The sequence below is a fragment of the Micropterus dolomieu genome, linkage group LG11 (genome assembly GCF_021292245.1).
Source record: "Micropterus dolomieu isolate WLL.071019.BEF.003 ecotype Adirondacks linkage group LG11, ASM2129224v1, whole genome shotgun sequence".
Taxonomy (NCBI): domain Eukaryota; kingdom Metazoa; phylum Chordata; class Actinopteri; order Centrarchiformes; family Centrarchidae; genus Micropterus; species Micropterus dolomieu.
The window spans coordinates 18,301,319-18,321,257 of record NC_060160.1 but is presented as its reverse complement, the minus strand read 5'-3'; the positions used below and the strand labels follow the sequence as shown (position 1 = coordinate 18,321,257).

At 44.3% G+C, this 19,939-nt stretch overlaps 1 protein-coding gene across 4 annotated transcripts in view; it reads left to right on the top strand.

Moving 5' to 3' along the window:
- Positions 1-19,939, top strand: part of LOC123978449 (signal-induced proliferation-associated 1-like protein 1) — a 35,168-nt gene that overhangs the window by 1,348 nt on the left and 13,881 nt on the right. For all 4 annotated transcript variants that reach the window (XR_006826961.1, XM_046061668.1, XM_046061666.1 and 1 more), the window contains exons 2-7: positions 13,853-15,577; positions 15,707-15,837; positions 16,995-17,183; positions 17,382-17,556; positions 18,475-18,578; positions 18,741-18,898. Coding sequence is in view for 3 of the 4 variants with exons in the window: in XM_046061668.1 (XP_045917624.1) it covers positions 14,083-15,577; positions 15,707-15,837; positions 16,995-17,183; positions 17,382-17,556; positions 18,475-18,578; positions 18,741-18,898 (2,252 nt within the window). In the remaining variant the exon portion in view is untranslated. The remainder of the gene's footprint in view (positions 1-13,852; positions 15,578-15,706; positions 15,838-16,994; positions 17,184-17,381; positions 17,557-18,474; positions 18,579-18,740; positions 18,899-19,939) is intronic.

The following is a 19,939-nucleotide window of genomic DNA, read 5'->3' as shown; positions in this document are numbered from 1 at the left end:
TGATCATACAGCGGCACTGCCATTTTTTACTAGTGAGTCTAATCTCGGCTTTGTCCCGTTAGCTTGTTCTAAATTGTAGCTATTATTCACACCAGACTGCATCTTGCTTTTTCTGATGGGATTTCTTATAGAGAATTAATCTATACAGCTTCATATTGCTACTGGGAGAAGTATGCTTGCCCTGTTTTAATCTGCCAGTGGGCCAACAAATCTGTGTTTTATGCTGCTGACAAAAATACCAGAAAATAAAGGCATTACTGCGTGGGCCTTGAAACATCTCATTTAGGCAGACTAGTTTGCAGCCATGGCAGCATGAAGCCTATACGAATAACAGCTGGTTGACAAGATAAGTCCAAAGATGAGGGTTTTTTTGTGCCGCTCTCATCAAAATGCATCTATTTGCAAACTCTAAACATGATCCTTTAGGGGAAAAAAGCCATTGCTTCTCATCTTTCTTACCAGCATAAATAATCCTCCCCCTGGTTTATTTCTAAAGGACAGTGTTTCTATTTTCACTTTTTTTCATCATACTTCTCACATAACAGCAACAATTGTTATTGTGCTTCATTTGCTGTGGAGTCTTTTCCAACGTGCCCGCACATTCACAGGGGGATGCTTCCTGTTGCTAACTTGAGCTTATGTTTCTATTGTCTCCTGTGCGTTGGCTCGAAGGGAATAGCTCGCGCAACGATAAAAGACAGCAACAAGAGCAGCATTGTGCTGCTTTACAATTTGGCTCTCTGGAATGTGTGGTTCTGCAATTATGCTAAGTGGCCTTCATGAAATGCTGAAATCGACTGTTTACATTTTTCTAATGAATAATAAGATTAATGTTATGATTCAATCTCAAGTTCAAAGTGCGCTAGTCTTTGTTGGTTTAATGATCTTAATGTCTAAAGTGGGTTTTGACCAAGCTCTTTGCTGCTTCTTGGTTACCGTCACATGTCTTACTGTAACTTCATTTCTAAACTTCTTCACAGCACCTTTTGGAAATGCGCAGTATCACCTGACAGGCTGTTGTTGAGCCTTTGCCCCTTCCACCTGTAACCACCTGTTGCTGATGACAGACTATAGACGACAAACCAAACATACCTTGAGGTGTGGCCCTGGACCATCTGGTGTACCAACATGACCAATGTCAGCTACAGGGCCGATTTCTTAATGCTTGTTTATTCTATGAAAAACACCAGAATGAGTGAGTGTGATCATGTGTTTTGACACAACCTTCAGCAATAACTTGTAATCTCTCTATTTTTTAGAAAAAAAGGGAAGCTCCGTTGGTTTTAACATAAGTGATGTGTCTGACCAATATTAGTCAGCCCATTGTCAGAAGTCAAATGACTTGATGATAATGTGGCCCCCAGTGTTTTTTCCGTGTGAGTGTCTTTTCGCTGGCGACTGAGGGGGGTTGATGAGTTTGATTGTAATGAGGTGTGACTACGGGTCTGCGTTTCCTGCTTGCTAAACTGCTGGAATGCTCTCTCTTTGTCTGCATCGGATGGTCCACTGTATACCAGCCAATGGAGGAAAGCAGAGGGCTCGGAAGCTACAATAGTGATGATGTAATCTCTTTTCAGGGCACTGTCACAGAGCAAATGCGTGCAGACAAAGAGAAAAGTCCCCTCCTTTTCACCCCACCTGTCACAAAGTTTGGGGAATTTTGACCTCGCAAAAATGCACGGCAATTTGGACACTATAATTATCTAATCGGGAGAATCTGTATGGCTATCTGACGCAGGGGGAGTTTAGTAGTGGACAGGTGAAAAGTGGTTTCTCGACCTTACCTGACTGACTTGTGGGTCCCCATTTGGTGGTCAGTTACTTGTACGCTCATGAACTAAAGCAACATCTCTGTGACTGGTTTCTGTCATCCTGCCTCCGACTTTAAGCCCTAAACCAAAACCCACAGTCATGCAGAGATCAGACACTGTGTAATTCCCCTTTTCTGCTCCCATCAAACCTCATGCATGCCGAAAATAGTACGACATGGTGCAGAAGAAGATGGAGAAGTAAAAAATAAAGACAGTTTGACAAAACAACTACTTTTGTCACTCCCCCCCCAAAAAAAACATTCCATAATGAAATCTGTGATTCTGATGATCGCTGTTGCTGTAGGCTATCTCTGCTGCCACACCGTGATGACATGCGCTGTATTGTCTGAACATGTCTGCCAGTTGCTACACTGTCTCCTCTGTTTGGCCTGCGCACTCTCTCTGGAGCGGAATACTGAACTCTCTGCCTGGAGAAGAATCAAAACAATCAAGCAGAGTTACTGGCCCGTGCCCCATGCCGAGCCTGTGTGGGCAGCGGTGGAAAATAATTCCACATACAAAAAAGCCACAGAGGTTTCGCAGTTGTCCCTCCTGTGGACAGAAATCCGAGAAGCAGGCAGGAATGCATGAGGGCTTGGTCATGGCTGAGCTCAGAGCAGATTTCAATGCGTAGACAGGTCTGTTCAGCTTGTCCTCATTCCTGTTCATGCTTACAACTGTTTTTATTACTTTCAGGGACCAGGGCATGTGTGGTGAAATAGGAATTCTGGCACAACAGATCACGGCGTGAGCTTGTCTTCTGAACATTCTTGTTTAAAGGTCTCTGAAAAAGCAAGAAGCATTCTTACTCTAGTTTGTGTTGTGCTTTGTTTCCTGCACTGAAACTCCCCAAAAAATCCCTCCTTAGATTGCTCCAAAATTCCACATGGAACCAGGGAATCCATTTCCACCCGGCGAGTTCCTGCTTTGTTCCAAGAAAAGCTGAGAGGGAAGAATGAGACCACTGTGAACCAAAGGGCTTCCTTTGCTAGATTCAGATGACTTTTTTAAAAAAAGATTTAATTTAAAAAAAATTGAAGTTTCAGGTGCACTGAGTGAAGTGTGTAGGAAACTCACTATTCATGCAGTATGTCTGTATTATTACCTCGGCCTTTAAAAAAAAGAAGCATAAAAATAACTCAATAATAATGTCTAAATAATTATAGTGTATAGCCTCACAGAACACTATCTGGTGAATTAGGCCATAGTCCTTTTTTCCATGTTGCTCCAGGTGCAAAGGGCACATAGGGCCTGCTAATAGCAAACACGACTGCTTTCCTAGCCTTTCCTCTCTCGCCGCCTGTTTCCTGTGTGTTTCATTGATGTATTCTTGGATACCCTGCGTGCCTACAGCTTTGCAACACAAGAAACAAATTTGAAACTGAAAGCTGTCTTTTAAATATGAAAATGGGCATGTGCTTGTATAACTCATGCATGTAGAAGCCAAGGAAGTTGTATATTAATGAGACTCCACATTTTGACCGTGTACTAACTGCTTCTTCCAGTGTTAAAGTGTGTAATATATAGTTTCTGTGTATCTCTCTACAGAACTATTGATTAGTTAGCTTAGTTCAGCGGTTAGCATTACTGTTAGTGCTAGGGAGCTGTGTTTGTGTTTACGTGATACTCACCTGCTTTGAATGCTGATGAAGAGTTAGCCACCAGTGGCTAGTTTGCTACTAAGTGAAAACCTTCACTTGCAAACATACTGGTTTGCTGTTGTGCCCTAGATGTTTACCTTTTGCCTCATTATTAACAGAACCGAGAAGCCGAAATCAGGTGTTAAAATACGTTGGAAGATGCAAATACAGAGATCTCAAGTCAGAACGTGCATGTTTTCCTCCTTCTGTCCTGGTTATTGTGCCAGCTGGGGGAGGAGGGGTGTAATCCTTGAACTAAGACTAAAACAACACTGATTAATTAAGCAGATGCTAATTTGCATGCCTTATGTTGTCCTGTATTTTAAAGTCAGTGTTTTTTGTTGTTTAATTGAAACAAGTATTGAAAACACTGCACCCTGGGCAACTGCTTTAAATGGGATGTGGCTTGCATGGAACTGGCACGGAAGCATGCTAAACCACAGTAGCAGAGCTGGCTGGAGTGTGCCAGTAAGTGCAGTGCAGTGCAGTGCAGTGCAGTGCAGTGCAGTGCAGCAGCATGCTGTGCAGGTTTGCACTGTGATTTTCTGGCACAGTCAGCAGGGCACCTTTACTCTGCGGGTCTGCCTGTTTATAATTGGGCTTGAGGTGCACTGGGCGATGCACAGGACACGTGCCAAAATCAATGACTGGAACAGGTTTACGTGTGTAACTCTACTACGCTGTTGTCAGTTTTGTGACCTCAACAAGCATCTCCACATGCAGAACTGTGCCTTTATAAACTAGATACCATTTTGGACAAATAACGCTGGTTGCTGAGGCACACCTGAACTTTCCTCTGAGTCCTTAGTCGGGAAATTAGGCTGCCTTCCAAGAAAAAAACGCTTACCTGGCAAGGTCCTGTTCATATATTTCTGCCTTCATCCCTGCAAACTTGTATTAAATAGTTAATTACAAAATTGTACAGTACATCTTGTGCACTAGGCACGCAATTAATATCTGGTGACAGCACAGCAGCTATTTGGCCAATGTGAGGGGATATTAATCAAGCATTCACCTTGACTCTGGCCTTCCAGGATGGCTGGCTATGTTTTCCTTTTGACTGCTGCTCTCTCAGCTAAGGATCCTGTTGTTTCTTAGGAGCAGTGTTGTGCTCCTCTGTAACTGATAGTAGTCTGTGGGGAATCCTTGCATTTCATTATGGCTGCCCCTATTCATCTGTGTAATCAAATTAGTTCATGTGCTTTACTCTGATTGATGCAGAGGTGTATTTGTTGGACGAGCAGCAAACTGATCGATCAATAGATCAGTTTGACTGATGAAAATGAACTCCAAAGGATGTGCAGAGCATCTTTATAATAGATTTGATGGCATTCCCTGGGGGCCTTTTAAACAGACTGTGGTCAGTGCTGCTGCTGCCTCAGTGAAGCTCATGTTTCTCATGTTTGCTTAGCGCGGTCCTGACCCTTCCGAAGCTGTCTAATAAAACAACCGCTCCTCTTCCATAACATCACCTTACCACAACCTGTACAGACAGCCCTGTCAAAATAAAGAACAAACCAATATGTCATTCCCAAAGTATTCCATTCTTAAAATTTTAGCACCAGAATAAGTTCCTATTGTGGGGTTCAAAATCCCTGAGAGCTGTCTGTTTCCTGTCAGGCTGTTATCTGATCTAAGCACTCAGTTAATGTGTCTGTGTTTTAGCAAGAGATACAATGTTTTTGTTACACGGACATAGAGGCTCTGATTTTCTCCCTCAGCACTTAACTCTTACATTATTTCTGAGTTTGTGATGAGTTAAAATGTGCTTTACTTTATCGTGGTAAGTGTGGTCGAATCTTAATTCTTCCTGCAGAGTCCTCTGTGATGTGGCTTGTTTGCAACCTGTGTAATCAGGCAGAGGATGTGAGAGGACAGGGCAGTGGATGACTTCCAAATATCACAGGCATCTGTCATATTGACACCTCTGCTGTGAGAATCTGTCGGGCAGCTGCCAACTGACCTTATTGTTCATACACAGTTGTACACGAAGACCTAACTGCTCTCACCCTGGCCCTGTCCTCATCCCAAACCCATACTTCCATACTTACACATACTCATGCCCATAAATGCAACCTCATTCACTTTTTGCGGTTTGAAATACAGTAATAAAGATTTAAAAAACAGACTTGCAAGCAAGCAAAAAGAGGACCCAAGCACCCCCAGGGCTCCAGACTAACTTTTTCCACTAGTAGCACTGGTGCGCCCAACTGAAATTTATAGGAGCACCAGAACACAATTTAGGAGCACCACTTAAATCAACATGTAACTCCATAGGGACCAAAACAAAATTCTGCAAAGGGGGCACCCCTACCTGACCCGTGAGCCATGTAAACCTCAGTGCTCCCTCTACAATCCACCCTGCTTTAAAAGAGCTTGTCTGTCTAAGAATAAGTAGACTTCTTCTAAATCTTATCTTTGATAAGTGAATATTAACATTAACATAAATAATAAATTGTAGAAATTATAAAATGTAGAAAATAATAAAATACATTACTGAGCTTTGGCTCTGCTGCCTCGTTATTATTCCAGTCAATCAATTCATTTTAAATTCAATATTTAATCAATAGTCAATGTCAATCCATAGACTATTGCACGTTGCGCTGGTGCTCCTACTTATAAAATTTAGTAGCACTGCCTCAAAAATGGTTGCTGTCTGAATTGAATTGGGTCACATTATTGGTGTTCCATTAAATACTTGTCATGCACACTTCCTATGCTTGTGTAGGCCTCCGTTTTTTTCCACTGTTAGTAACCATGGGCCCAGGAGTAATGGCTGTATTGGCCTGTGCCCAGCTAGGACTGGCACCGGGCAAGTGACCAATACTCACTGATGGGCACAGACATGCACATAGCATGGTTCTCTGGCATGCAATGTGTGTGACCACTGGATGCCCCAGCCTCAAGCAGCCAGCAGACTGCACTACACACTGAAACATCACATTTCTGACACAAAGCCTTCGCACAATCAAAATATCATAATGTCTCCATAATTTCCATGTGATGACCCACTCTTGTTTAAACCCCCGCTTAGACGTTCCTACAGCTCCACATCTCTGCTGCTACTGCCACTTATGTGACATTGATCCAGTGGAGCAGTCAAAATGAATCTGAACATGCTAGAGTCATAAGATGTATGAACAGCACCGCAGGCTTTACTCTGATTTGTTTCACTCGTGTGGGCCTGTGATCCGAGAATGAAGTAATAGCAGGCTTGGGAGTGTTTGGCGGGCCCCCTGGCTGGGCCCAATCCCCTAGTCTTCTGGCACGTGGTGCGCCTGAATTATAGACAGCAAACACACAAACTATTCACTCAGCCCTCCTCCTTGCATCAACACTGTTAATTATACTGCTGCTACTCTCACATCCTATTTTAATCCTCAACTGATGGAAACTGCTGCATCCCAACACATACACACATTTGAGCAGACACAGAGCCATGCTGAGCTGGGAGTATTTGTTTAGGAAAAGATAAAAGGGGCAGATCTACCCTTTGTTGGGCAAATAGAGGAAACAGAGTGCCCCCGCAAACACCTCTCTGCCCCAGCCCACACTGCCCTGTTTAACAAGGCACACTGCTGGGAAATGCTCCCATTGCATTGGGGTTAATCTAGGTGGCCTGCTTGCTCAGTTGAGAAAGACAACATTTTGTCAAACGCAAATAACTGCAGCGTTTTTAACACAATGTAACAATTGGAAATATTCCAGTGTAATAGCAATAAAACCTACAGCTGTTACATTCAAATGCATGACTGCCAAGGTGGGAGTCACCTTATTGTCTCTTAAGGGAGTTGTCAATAGAGGCAGTAGGTGAAAGAGACTCTGCAAGAGCTAGGGGTTAGTTTAGAAATCCAAAGCTTTCTTTCTCAGATGTCACAGGGAAGCATTCCCAAATAAATCACAAACCTGGAGGAAACGGTGCAGTGAGTTGCTGCAAAAACGGTACGCGCTGTTTGGCACTGTGCCTGTGTGGAAATGGTTGTCCATATGTTTTCTGTGTGGGGCAGCATAAAGGGTGGAATTGTCATTTTACATTTCTCTAGATGTTGTTTTAAGCTTCTGTGTTAGTAATGCCATCTGATATCAAGGTATTTTATCCTTTTTTTTTTTTGCCCAGATTCATTACAATGTGAGCATGCGTATCAAGCACCTGCAGGTGGGAGTATTGTCAAAGTGGCACTTGACTGGGTGGACTTTGGGCTTTTGGCACAATGCCACCACTCGCGGCAAAGTTTACTACCATTCACTCGCTGCTCCGTCAGCCATTTACACACACAAAACTTATGTTCATTGCTGACCAATGAACATATCAACAGGCGTTTGACCCATTTATACAAACCTGCTGGAACAGGTAAATTCATGACGACAACAACTAGTCTGTAACTATATTTCGCCACACACACCAGTACTACTGCTACTATAACACACTACTGCTATAGTGTTGTACTGAGAAAACTCTGTAACTATACCAGAAGTTAGCCTATTTGTAAAACAGAGTTGTCAATGTTCAGTTCATTAATTGCGGGTATGCCAAAGTTTACAATACACAGAAGATATGGCAGATATAGGCACATAACATTGTAGGATATCAATTCTTTCCTCATCACCCTATAAAAAGATTAAGAACAAAGATTATGGTTGAGAAGGCTACAGCCAACTGGCTTTCCATCTGCAAACACTGCTTGGTGGATCAAATTTGGTGCTCAACAAAACCAAGGCTCTGCAGTGGTGGTGATTGTCAGTTTGTATCTGAAAATTGGATTTAAACGTCGCCACAAGTTTCTTTTGGGCAGACTCTTTTGTTCTGGGCAGCCCTGATTTGACTCTACCCAGAGACCATAACTTGCATTTCAGACATGTGATTTCCAAGAAAGGGTAATCTTAGTTTGAGGCAGGTACTGTAGAAAAAGCTTTTTTACGAGCTGCGCGGGGGACAGAAAAGTACTGTCTTTGATGTTTAGCAGAAACAAAAGGCATTTTGATTTTGTCTTATTCAAAAATAACTGTTGTCCCATGAGTTTCCAGTGTTTACTCTTATGAGCCAATTTGACTGCTTTGTGTTCTTGTAGCTTCTGTAGGATTTGGTGTTTTTATTTTCAGGGTTTTGCATTACCATGTGTGTGTGTATGTGAGAGCCTTTGTCGCTGCATGTACCTGTCCACGTGCATCAGGAGCTCGCTGTCTCTCTAATGGAGTGCTAGGGTTGGAGGGGGGCAAAGAGGGCAGGGAGAGGGAAAGTGCAGCCTAGAGCAGACCTTAGCTCCCAAATGCTGTTCGGCAACCGCAACCTCTAGAATTAGTTTTACATTCCTCTTCAGGCAGCAGCGCACTACTTCCTCTCCGCTGCTCTTTATAACGCACAACTTTGAAAAGCTGACGAGCTTAAATCTCAGCCTCAGCCAATAAAGACATGTCATCTATAACCCCACGTCAAATACGAGGCACTAAACCAACTCTGGCTCAGCCTCGGTAGATTAATGTATTTATGGACCATAAAGTTGTAAAACTTCTGTGCTGGCTTTTGGTGATGACTTTACATACTTTAAATCAATTGCACACAAGCCTGTTCAAGACTGTGGACTCTTTCTGTTTTGACGGGGTAACTAACAGATTAGAGTATAAGAAGTAGTAACCCTTCTTTACTCTAGACAGGCAGACCACCTAAGCTGTTAGCGGTGCAATTAGATTTTGTTTGAGAGGTAAATGGCCCTCAGGGAGTTGGACAAAGGCTTTCATTGTCAAACTCCTGGCCCACACGGTTAATGACATTGGAAATAGGAATGGGTTTACTATTGCTAACTATGTCAAGTGTTTCAAGTGTCTGTTTATCCTGCTGTCTCTCCCACGTAGAATGTGAAACCCTGGTGGAGTTCTTTATGGATAAAAAGAGAGGAGGGATCCAGGACAACCTGCTGGAGATAATGGCAATGAATATATTCTGGCGCTCCTCCAGATCTGTCTTCTTGTGCAAGGCTGTGAGTGAAATTCACTTTGCCAGTGGTTAGCTATGCCCATTACTCACTCAACTGTGCTGCAGTGATAGCAAGGGGCCCAGAGAGTTAGGACCGAGCAGCAGCACATAACAGAACAATGGTGATGATGAATGTTGATAGACTGCCGCCGGATTTTTGAAGTGCTCCAACTACACGTGGCGTTTGCATCGCATGTGTGGTCAGTTGAGCAATTTGTTGGTTCACTTCTCGTGTTATTGTGTTATAATCCAGAGCTGGTAATTTCATAGATCAAAGCTTTCAGTGTAAGATAGAAGACAAGGCTGTTGTAAAGTCATGACAGACTTTAAAGTGTATTATATCACTTGGGCAGTCAGTGATCCACTTCTCTCAAAGAGTTTGCCTGAACATGCCCTACCCCCCCCCCCCCCACACACACACACACACACACACACACACACACACATACACACACACAGGCGTTCATCACTTCCTCTACTGAAATTGGTGGAATTCCAGGATCTCGGCTCGCGGCTGGATGACGATAGTATCGCTTGTCTGCCAGCAGGCCTGTCTGTTTTTCTCTGATGGTGTTGGTTTCTCAGGTTAGCTCAATCAGACGGGCAGGTTTGTGGCTGGTCCTCAGCCAGATGTATATACAGGAGGAGCCAGCAGGCAGAGTAAAAAAGAGCAGTGCTCACAGAAATGGGGTGGGGGGGGGGGGGGGGGGTGCTACTTCCTGTGCATCTGTTGTGCCTATGGGCAGCCATGGTTTAGACTACACCTCAGTGGATGTGTCAAGACCCCAGTTTACCCCTTACTCCTCAAAAGTCCTTCCTTGACAGGAAATGATGTTGTGTAGGAGTCAGTAGAATTATTGTTACTGCAGAATTTTTCCTTTCTGAAGCTTCAATCTCTGTCTGACCGGTGCACAGCTTTGTGAGAAAGCTTGCTCACTGTGGAAGAGTTTGAGGTTTAACTGCAGTTTGGCGCCAGTCTTTAGTTGCTGCTGTCAGTTTATACAAACGTCCGCAGAAAGAAAGGTTTTCCCATGTTATTTCCCCAAATCTCAGTCAGCTGTCAGTTAAGTGTTGTGGCAGTGAGTCAGGGTTTTACGATATGATTCTGATACAAACGCGCTCAACACACATCATTTTCATTTTTTGTTGAAAGCCTTCTCGCTATTTTTCTGTCGGTGAGTCTTTCTGTCCTTATCAGGCATGTATCCTTCTAGTTCTCTGATGCTTCTGTTTCCCTTGTTTCCAAATTCTGGTGCAGTGTTTGCTTCATCTCTATCTCTCCAGTTCCCCTTGCATCTAATTAATTTGGTTTTCCTGGCAGTCCTCATATATACAGCCATAGTGATGTTCTCGTGCCAGGCAATTTTCAAAGACTTCACTATGTTGGAATGGGGCCCCAGTCTTGCCCAAGCCAGGACAGAGGGACCTTTGTGCCTGCTGCCCAACAGCCCAGTCAGCCCTTAGAGCATGGAAAGATTAGAAGACAGGGAGAGCCAATGGGCTAAATGGTAGGGTGCCTGTTTGAAAGCCAGTGGTGTCAGCCAAACAGCCCCTTAGCCCCATTGAAGCACGCAGTAATTACAAGCTTGTAGGGCAATCCTTCGGCTCCTTTGTCGTGGCTTTGGAAACACTTGCCCAGTCTACTGGGAAACATCATCCCCCCTCTGTATGGCTACCCAGGACGAACAGTCTTTCAACTCCAGCATGTTGTCCTCTGAGACATCAGTTAGCCAAGTCAGCTCAGCAACCGTGATTCCCCTCCAGGAGGCCCTGACTTTGAGAACGTCTAGCAACCATGCTGTGTCGTGATGATGACTCAGGTCATGTTCTTTTTAATTGCTCTGATTTTTGTGAGTCAGAATTGAAAGTCCCCGACCCGAGGTTCATGTTTCTGATTCACCCCACACTACTGTGCACATCTGTTCTGCTGACTGCTGTCTGTCTTCCACCTTTTAATTCCTGTTAGTATGTGTGTATGTTTGGTCACAAGATCCTGGAAGGCCTGCTGTCTGACTCACCTGTAATACATGCAGGCTTAGTCTTTAGAGTAGCATGTTACTCTGTCAGAACGCCGTCCTCTGTGTCTAGACTTGTTCCTACAGCCAGAACAACACATTGTAGCACCTTAGAGGTGTGCAATGATGTCACCAGCCCACACTTTACAACTGTACCACCGCTTTGCTCATCTCTTGATCAGCCTGATGGACCAGATGGGAGGTCAGAGCCCCAATTAACAGGAAGTTAACCTCATTTAGTCAACAGGCTCAAGCTGTCTGGACATGTCCCACAGCCTTATGAAAACTCAGTTTAATTCTGCATGGATGTTGTGGGTCTCTTGTTTTTTCTTAGTTTGCTCCTAGCTTCTTTCTGACTGTCTCTCACACTTAAAAACCTGTCTCTCGTCGTCCCACAAACGTACACAAGACCCACTCTGTCAGTCCCTATGCCACACTCTTCACTTTAATCTGAGAAGACCATGAAGCCAGTCGCCTGTCTGCATGTTCGTCAGTGGGGAGATTAGAGGCCTGTTTTCTGGGACGTGTGTGTGTGTGTTCCTTCTATTCTTCTGTGTGTCCCTTTAGACCCTCGGCAACATGGGGGAATGAGGCCCAGCACTCTGGGATTGGGCAGTTAAACTTACATTCCTTGACTATTTTCACTCTTATTCATGTCAGAGAAACGAGGGTGTTAGTAGGACATGAATGAGTTTTTTTAATTACTTAATGAGTTTTCATTAATCTGCTCTACTCCCATGCCCCAAAGAATTGGTTCATTCACTACAGGATTGTATAGTTGGGAAGCTTCCTTATGTGACAGACGAAAGATCACAGTGGCGATATTTTCTTTCATCTTTTTTTAAATTCCTTCTGGCTGAAGATTTCATATCATGTAACCGTGAAGCTGAATCTTCATCTGAAAATTGCCAAGTCCATTTCATTTGATATTCTTTTGCAAAGAATTCAGCTCATCATCAGACTGTTGTGCGGATATTAGGCACCATAGGAAACCTTCTGTAATGAATTTCTTGTTTGAGGACCCTGTTCACTACTGATGTATTTTTGTGGTTCAGAAAAGTTGAAATATGGAGGAGCATAATTTTTCTGCAAACCAAATACCATTTCGACACACTGTTGAGGTAGAAGAGGAATTATGCCTGTTAGTCTTACTTTTAAGATCTTATGCTGCTTGGTTTTGCTCGATATTGGACAGAAGGGCTCTCTACTGTATACTATGCACAGGTTTAGAGGTTTGTTGTCAGACAACACTCTTCTGTCTTTTGAAGATGCTTTGCCCCAGGCACTCTGAAAACGGAATCATCTCCAAAGGCTTGAGATTTCACACTTGCACTCTTTTTCTGACTTGTAAAATTATGTTGATGTTATCAAACAAACTGCATTGTCTAGAGAACATTTGACCCATCTCTCAGTTCACTGTGACATTGTTGGTCACATATTATGCACTCCTTTCCATTTCTTTCACTTTTTTCAAGCGAAAGCGGTTGGCTTCTCTCTAATAAGTAAGTGTATGTGTCTTAATTAGCATAAAGTTGGCCCTGATGTTGGGATGCAGTGTGAAGGTGGCTGTGCTGTAGGCCCGTCACAGTGTACTCATCGCTTGTGGCTAATGTGATCACAGCCGCAGCCAGGCAGGGCTGACAGAGAGTGGAGCCTTAATCTCCCCCAGTGTCTCACTGCCAAATTGGCCCGATTTGTCAGGCAGAGGATCATCACCCACTTCTCAGATGACTTTCAAAGGGCCCCTTTGCTTTTTGATGTGCAGCTACAAAAAACACGGCATTACAATTCACTAATGTTGGCTACCAAAGGGGCACACCAAGAGACATTAGACAAGTCACAAGCCAAGAGTCAATGACAGAGGGATGTTTAGAGGTATGCCAGCTGAAGAGAATCAGCTAATAATTAATTTATTAATAGATCCAGATAATTTCTCGCCCACTTATGTGTTATCTTGGTTATGACATAAGTCCTGAACAGGTTTATTAAATTGGCAACTAAGGCATTTTTACTCTTCTCTTGGGATACAATAACAAATAAAGGCATCATTTTACTTTCAGTTCTTTTCCTAGATGCCCTAAAATTAACACGTTTGGATTTTAGCTCAGCTGTGGTGTCTATGAGCATTGAATATGAGGAATTTTAAGAGTGATTAAAAAAAAGTTGAGAAATGTTCGTGCTTGGCTTGAGAAGTAAGATTGTAACTACCATTGTGCTTTCTCCTTAATCAAGGAGAGTTTAACAAAGTTAATCATGTTTGAAGTCATCTGGTTTTCCAATAATAAGGATCTTATTTCAACAACTTATTAACTGAAGACCTGCTACCCAATTTAATTTCTCTTTTTCCCGTTTGTGGTTATCTGCTCTCCAGACCCTTACTACTCTCGTATTAACCGTTTTTTCTTTTCTTTTCAGGATAGTGGGTTTGGAGTTTGGAGAGAAATGCCAAGCAGCAGTGTTGACACAGTTGAGGAAGCAGTATGCAGGCCTGAGTGCTGAAGAGGTGGGGTTGCCCCTTCCCTTTTTCTGCCTCTTCCCTTGTTGATCCAGACAATCAACCTGCTCATGAAGTCAGGGAGCAGCATCCCATTCCAGAGGCAGCGATGCCTCCCTGCTAAGTGCCTTTAGCCATTGGCACTGGTGTCATGACCAGCCTGAAGGGCCCACCCATGGAGCGCACCGTTGGGGGTTCCATTCCCGCCACTGATGAGTTTTACACCCGCCACCTCCGTATGGTCAATGGAGGGGCTGTTCCAACCCGCACAGATAATGTCCATGCCACTGTGAGCACAGGAGTGCCTAAAATGGGTGTCCGGGCTCGGGTGGCTGACTGGCCCCCAAGGAAAGACATTGCAGGGGTTGTGTGGAACTCCGCTACAGAGCCTGAGAACTCTGGTGTGCCCTCTGCTACAAAAAGTCACATTAAGTTAGGCTCTATAATGAGCCCTCAGGACTCGTCAATGCTGCGTAACATTCACAATACTTTGAAGAATCGAACCCATGCCCAGGGTAACAACTACAGCCCGGACACCCGTTACCTAGTCCCAGGAGACTACAGAGGTCCTGCACATAGAAACCCACGACAGAGACGCATCCGTCAGCGCAGCAACAGTGACATGACCATCAGTGAGATGGAAGGCAGTGGAGACAGTGGAGAGGATTGGAGTCCAACATCGGGAGCCAAATGGTCCCCTCTTCATCGTGAATATGGTAGCACCTCCTCAATAGATCAGCATGGAGCATCTGGAGAGAGCTTCTTTGAAATGCTTAAGGGCTATCAAGGGGACAAATTTGACCAGCGGAGCCCTGCTCCAGAGAAACTGGAGGACATGCTAAATGTTGGGCCCAAACTGACCAACGTTGATCTTCAGGAGGATCCCACAGAAGGCAAGCCTCCTAAAACCAAGGACAGAGATAAGCCCCCTAAGAGAAGAACTAAATCCGAGACAGGGAATGAGTCTATATTCCGTATACTTCGGAACGTGCGGGGTGAATCAGACTCCCCCAGAACAGGGTCTGACATAGAGGACAGCCGGACAGAGGACATGGGCCCCCCTCTCAAGCCCTGGGTGTGTCAGAAAGGCTTTGCACACTATGATGTTCAAAGCATGCTGTTTGACCTCAACGAAGTTACTCAGTTACGGCAGATTGCAGGCAAGAGGAAAAATACCACCACAGGGGCATCTGCTGCCGCTGTAGCCTCGGCTACCTCCACCCTCTCGTCCACACACAGCCTGCCTTACAGCTCCCCAAGTGGAAGCCAGGAAGAGCTCAGTTCGAGGGACAGTCCTGGCCTGGACGCAGGAGATGAACAAAGCAATGAAATGCTGCTAAGTTGCCCCTGCTTCCGCAATGAGATAGGTGCCGATGGCAATGGGAGGCGTAGATTGGGAGCAGGCGGGGTAGGTTATCATGGGCTTGTGGGTGGTGGTGGAGCAGGTAACAGTGGCTCAGGGACCCTGAGTGGGGAAGGAAACTTATATGAAACATCTGTGAGCACGCACTGCACAAATGCTGGAGTAGCAGTGCTAGAGGGCCCGAAGGAAGGCCCCAGCACACTCAGTGAAAAGGGCAAACAATACATTGTGGAGCATGTGGACCTGGGAGCCTACTACTATAGGAAGTTCTTCTACCTTAGGGGTAAGATCAGTTTAACTGCTTTCATTGCATGCACTCATTACCATATGACTGTGTGTTGTTTAAAGCAGTTTGATATTCCCCAACAGATGTTTTTTAAATGTTGCTTCTCTGCTGCTTCCTTTACCTCAGAGCACTGGAACTACTTTGGGATGGACGAGGCGCTGGGTCCAGTGGCAGTGAGCTTGCGCAGGGAGAAGCTGGAGGAGGACAAGGAGCACGGCCAGCAGTATAACTACCGCCTCATCTTTAGAACCAGCGAGGTCAGCCATAGTGTCCTGTCCTTCTTACACCCCAACCTCAACCTCAGCACCGCAACCCATCGATGCTTCCTGCTCCGGACTGAATCTGCCCACAGCATTTACCGATGCAGTCCATTTTTTTTTTTGCACTCACAAATTTGGGAAGGAAATTATTTTGGTTGACTGTGAGACACAACATTCATATTTTGGCATTTTTGTCTTAACTGACAGTTATGCTTGCTTGGTTTGTATGCTGTTTATCTGTATAGAAGGTGTGTATAGCTCAGTTACTACAATCCCTGCTACATACTAGGAAGATCAGCTTGAGGTAAAACCAGTCTTAGTCCGTGTCTCTTATTATGCAACCAGCCCTCGGGCTATTCAGCTGTCTCCCAATATCAGCAATGTGTGAAGAAACTTTAGGAAGTGCACTCATCTTCCAGCCTCCAAGGCCTGTCAGTGCTCAACAACCTCAAACCACTGTGGGTAGAGCATAACTTCTGTGTTTCAGTAAAAAAATAGACATATTTAGTTTCAGTGTTGGCACTCAGTCTTCTGTGTTTGGTTTGGGATTTTGGGTTTTAAAGTTTAGGTTATGGGATTTATGATATTACATTCCCAGACAGAGGGTGAAGGCACCTGCCTGAGGCTGTTTGTTGTGGACTGAAGTAGGACAGGTGCATGTGATTAAACCCCCGCACTTTAGACTAAAGCACTACACAACCACCGCCCCCTATCCTACCTTTCAAACATGGGGAACACAGATCCATTGTAAACACAGCCTCAAAGTTGTAGGAGAGAAAGTTTCAGCCTGTTCCAGCTGCTTATGATAGCAGAGTAATTGAGTTCACTCTCAGAGCCCTGCACAATGCAGACTTTGTGCACACAGAATGCTTGAACAAGCCCTCCCACTTCTTCTTCCTCTGTTCCATTTTCTGTTTACCCAGGGCCTTGATTCATAATTGTCGTGTTATGTCATGTCAGCTTCTTTAACCGTACAATAAGAGAATGGTGTTACTTTAGAACGATTTGTATCTTTTTTTTCCTGGTGACTGGTCTGGCATGGTTTTGCTATCAGTATTTTACATCGTCAAGAGAAAGTTCAAAGCACACCAAGGATTCCTGAAATGCATTCTTTCTCTTTCTCACTCTCCTCTCTATAATCTCTGTCCATTCAGCTGACAACTCTTCGAGGTTCCATCCTGGAGGATGCAGTGCCTTCCACCTCTAAGCACGGCACCACCCGCGGGCTGCCCATCAAAGAGGTACTGGAGTACATTCTCCCTGAGCTGGATCTGTCCTGCCTCAGACTGGCACTCAACACACCCAAGGTCACTGAGCAGCTGATGAAACTGGATGAACAAGGGGTAAGAGGATAAACCAAGATGAAGTTTTATTTTACAGAATCAGATTTTTTTTTGCAGCTCTGTATAACCGCTTGCCTGAATTTGTACAAAAAGGGAATTTGTGTTTTGTGAGTTCCCGTTTAGTACTTTGTCCTGCCATGAACTGTATATTGTCTAGATCTATTGAAAAATTGGGTCTGCTTCTGTGCTGTTGCACAGCTGAGTTTTCAAGTGAAGGTCGGGGTGATGTACTGCCGAGCCGGCCAGAGCACTGAGGAGGAGATGTACAACAACGAGACGGCTGGTCCCGCCCTGGAAGAGTTTCTCCAACTGTTGGGGGAGAAGGTTCGCCTCAAGGGCTTCACCAAGTACCGAGCCCAGCTGGACACCAAAAGTAACACACACACACACACTTCTAGATCTCACACACACACACACACACACACACACACACACACACACAGTATTTGTGCTTTTATTCATTAATGGCCCCAGTTGTGATGCTAAAGCTCCTTGAGGCAAATTGTGATTTGAAATATGTTGAACTATACAAATAAAATTAACTTGACTTGATGCACCTTTAAAGCAATCAATTATTGTAGTTGACTTTAGGTGTAATGTGTCTTTTACTGCCAAGCTCATGGTCATAACTTTTTTATTAATAGCAGTGTTGATTTAAGTTAGTTTAACTTTAGTTTCAGCAATTAAAGGAAGAGCTTGACCCTTAAATGCAGGTCCCAGTTTGCTCCTTCATACTGCACTACACTCTATAGTGCTTCTATTTTGCTCTTTTATCTTGCTTTTGTTGAAATATTTCCTTCACTGGACCTAACTTTCTCCCACCAACTTTGTCCTTGTAACACTTTCATCTTTTTTATTTCAACTCTGTCTAAGTATCATTTTATCTCTGGCGTGTCCGCTACAGTAATCCCTCAGTGGTACTAATAAGCACATAGATATACTGTGATTGCATCTGGCTTAACAAACAAAGATTTGGTGATTAAATGAAAAAGCTTTATCATTTCTGGTTTATGACCTAGTTGTCCACAAAGAAACATTGTACTGGAAACTGTACTGTCACCAACGAGTGCAAAGGGCTCCACTTATAGGACGACACTTGGGTAAAACAGTTGATTGAGCATTGGTTTTGACAGTAAACTTATCCAGGCTGACATTGATCCACAGTTCACTGTTGTCTAGTTGTTTGAGCTGTGGTGAAACTCCATCCCATCTCGCACATAAAACACTGAGCACACAGAATTCACATGTGAGAGAGATGGACGGCAGTCATTTTGTTTGCTTTTTCCTGCAGCGGATTCCACAGGCACTCACTCTCTATACACGACTTACAAGGACTATGAGATCATGTTCCATGTGTCGACTCTGCTGCCTTACACACCCAACAACAAACAGCAGGTAAAGATGTGTATGTGTATCAGGACATGGAAAACTCCTTCTGTTTGGAAAACAGATGTACTACAGAACACCTTAAAGCAGTGGTTCTCAAACTTTTTCTGTCATGACCCCATTCATCAAAAGCTAAAAAAAGTTCATGCTTTGTTGTTTTCCAATGACTAGTTGCTGAGGAAGCGCCACATAGGGAACGACATAGTGACCATCGTGTTCCAAGAACCTGGCGCTCACCCCTTCACCCCCAAGGTCATTCGCTCTCACTTTCAACATGTCTTCATCATTGTACGGGTGCACAATCCCTGCTCTGACAACACATGCTACAGGTGGGTCTTTTGTATTTCAGCAGAGATAACATAGCAGGATAATCGCTAAACTCGACGTAATGTACAACCTGCTTGGCTTGGAGGTGTACGTTTTTTCTTCTGCACATGTATACATGTGAAAAAGCAGTGCTGGTGTATGTGGCATGTGTGCTGAACAAAACCTCTTCCTGAATAAGTACAGGTTTTGAAAAATGTGACAACCCACCAAAAGCCTAGGAAATGTTTGACTCTCTCAGAGATTTGTGACTATGGAACTGCAACTGACACTGAGGTTAAGGTTAGCCCACCAGCTATGAACATACTGTATATGACCGTATCCAGAAACTAAGGAGACTCACAGTTCTAAGTCCAGACTGACCAAACCCAGTAGCAATGTTGAATAATATCTGGTTATAACATACCATCTCGTTACTAGACCCTTTTTATGGAAACCTTAAAAGCTCCACACCACTTTCAGTGCTACCAGCTGTGTTGTTTTTATGCAGGTAGCTAGTGGCATTAAGACAAAAGCATTGACCGGGAGGCATGGGTCAAACATAAAAGCCTGTTGTGAGACCGTCCCATATTACTGGATTGTGTGTGTTCATGTCTTCTGCATGTCTGCAAAAGTAGACATTTGTTTGATTATAGTCAAATAGAATAGATTAGCCCTGCAGTGGCTGTCGAACTGATGGGAGTTCTCCTCATCCCCTCCGCTGGCCGGCTCTTGGCCTCGTGATGATCAGACAGCAACTCTGTGGCATTCACACTTATGCATCGCTACCCCTTCGCACACACACTTCCTTTGCTCTGCATACACAGATATTAAACCCACATAGTTGCTCCCTCTCACTCCCGTACTCCCATTTCTCCTTTTTACCTCTTTCTCATGCTCACTTGCACACAGTTACACACAGTCGCACACACATGCGCGCACTTTTCCCCATGCACACTAATTCACTCAAAGGCTCTTTCTTCACACACACACACACACACACACACACACACACACTCATATAATACAAGCCCCCCCCCCCCCCCCCCCCCCCCCCCCCCCCCCCC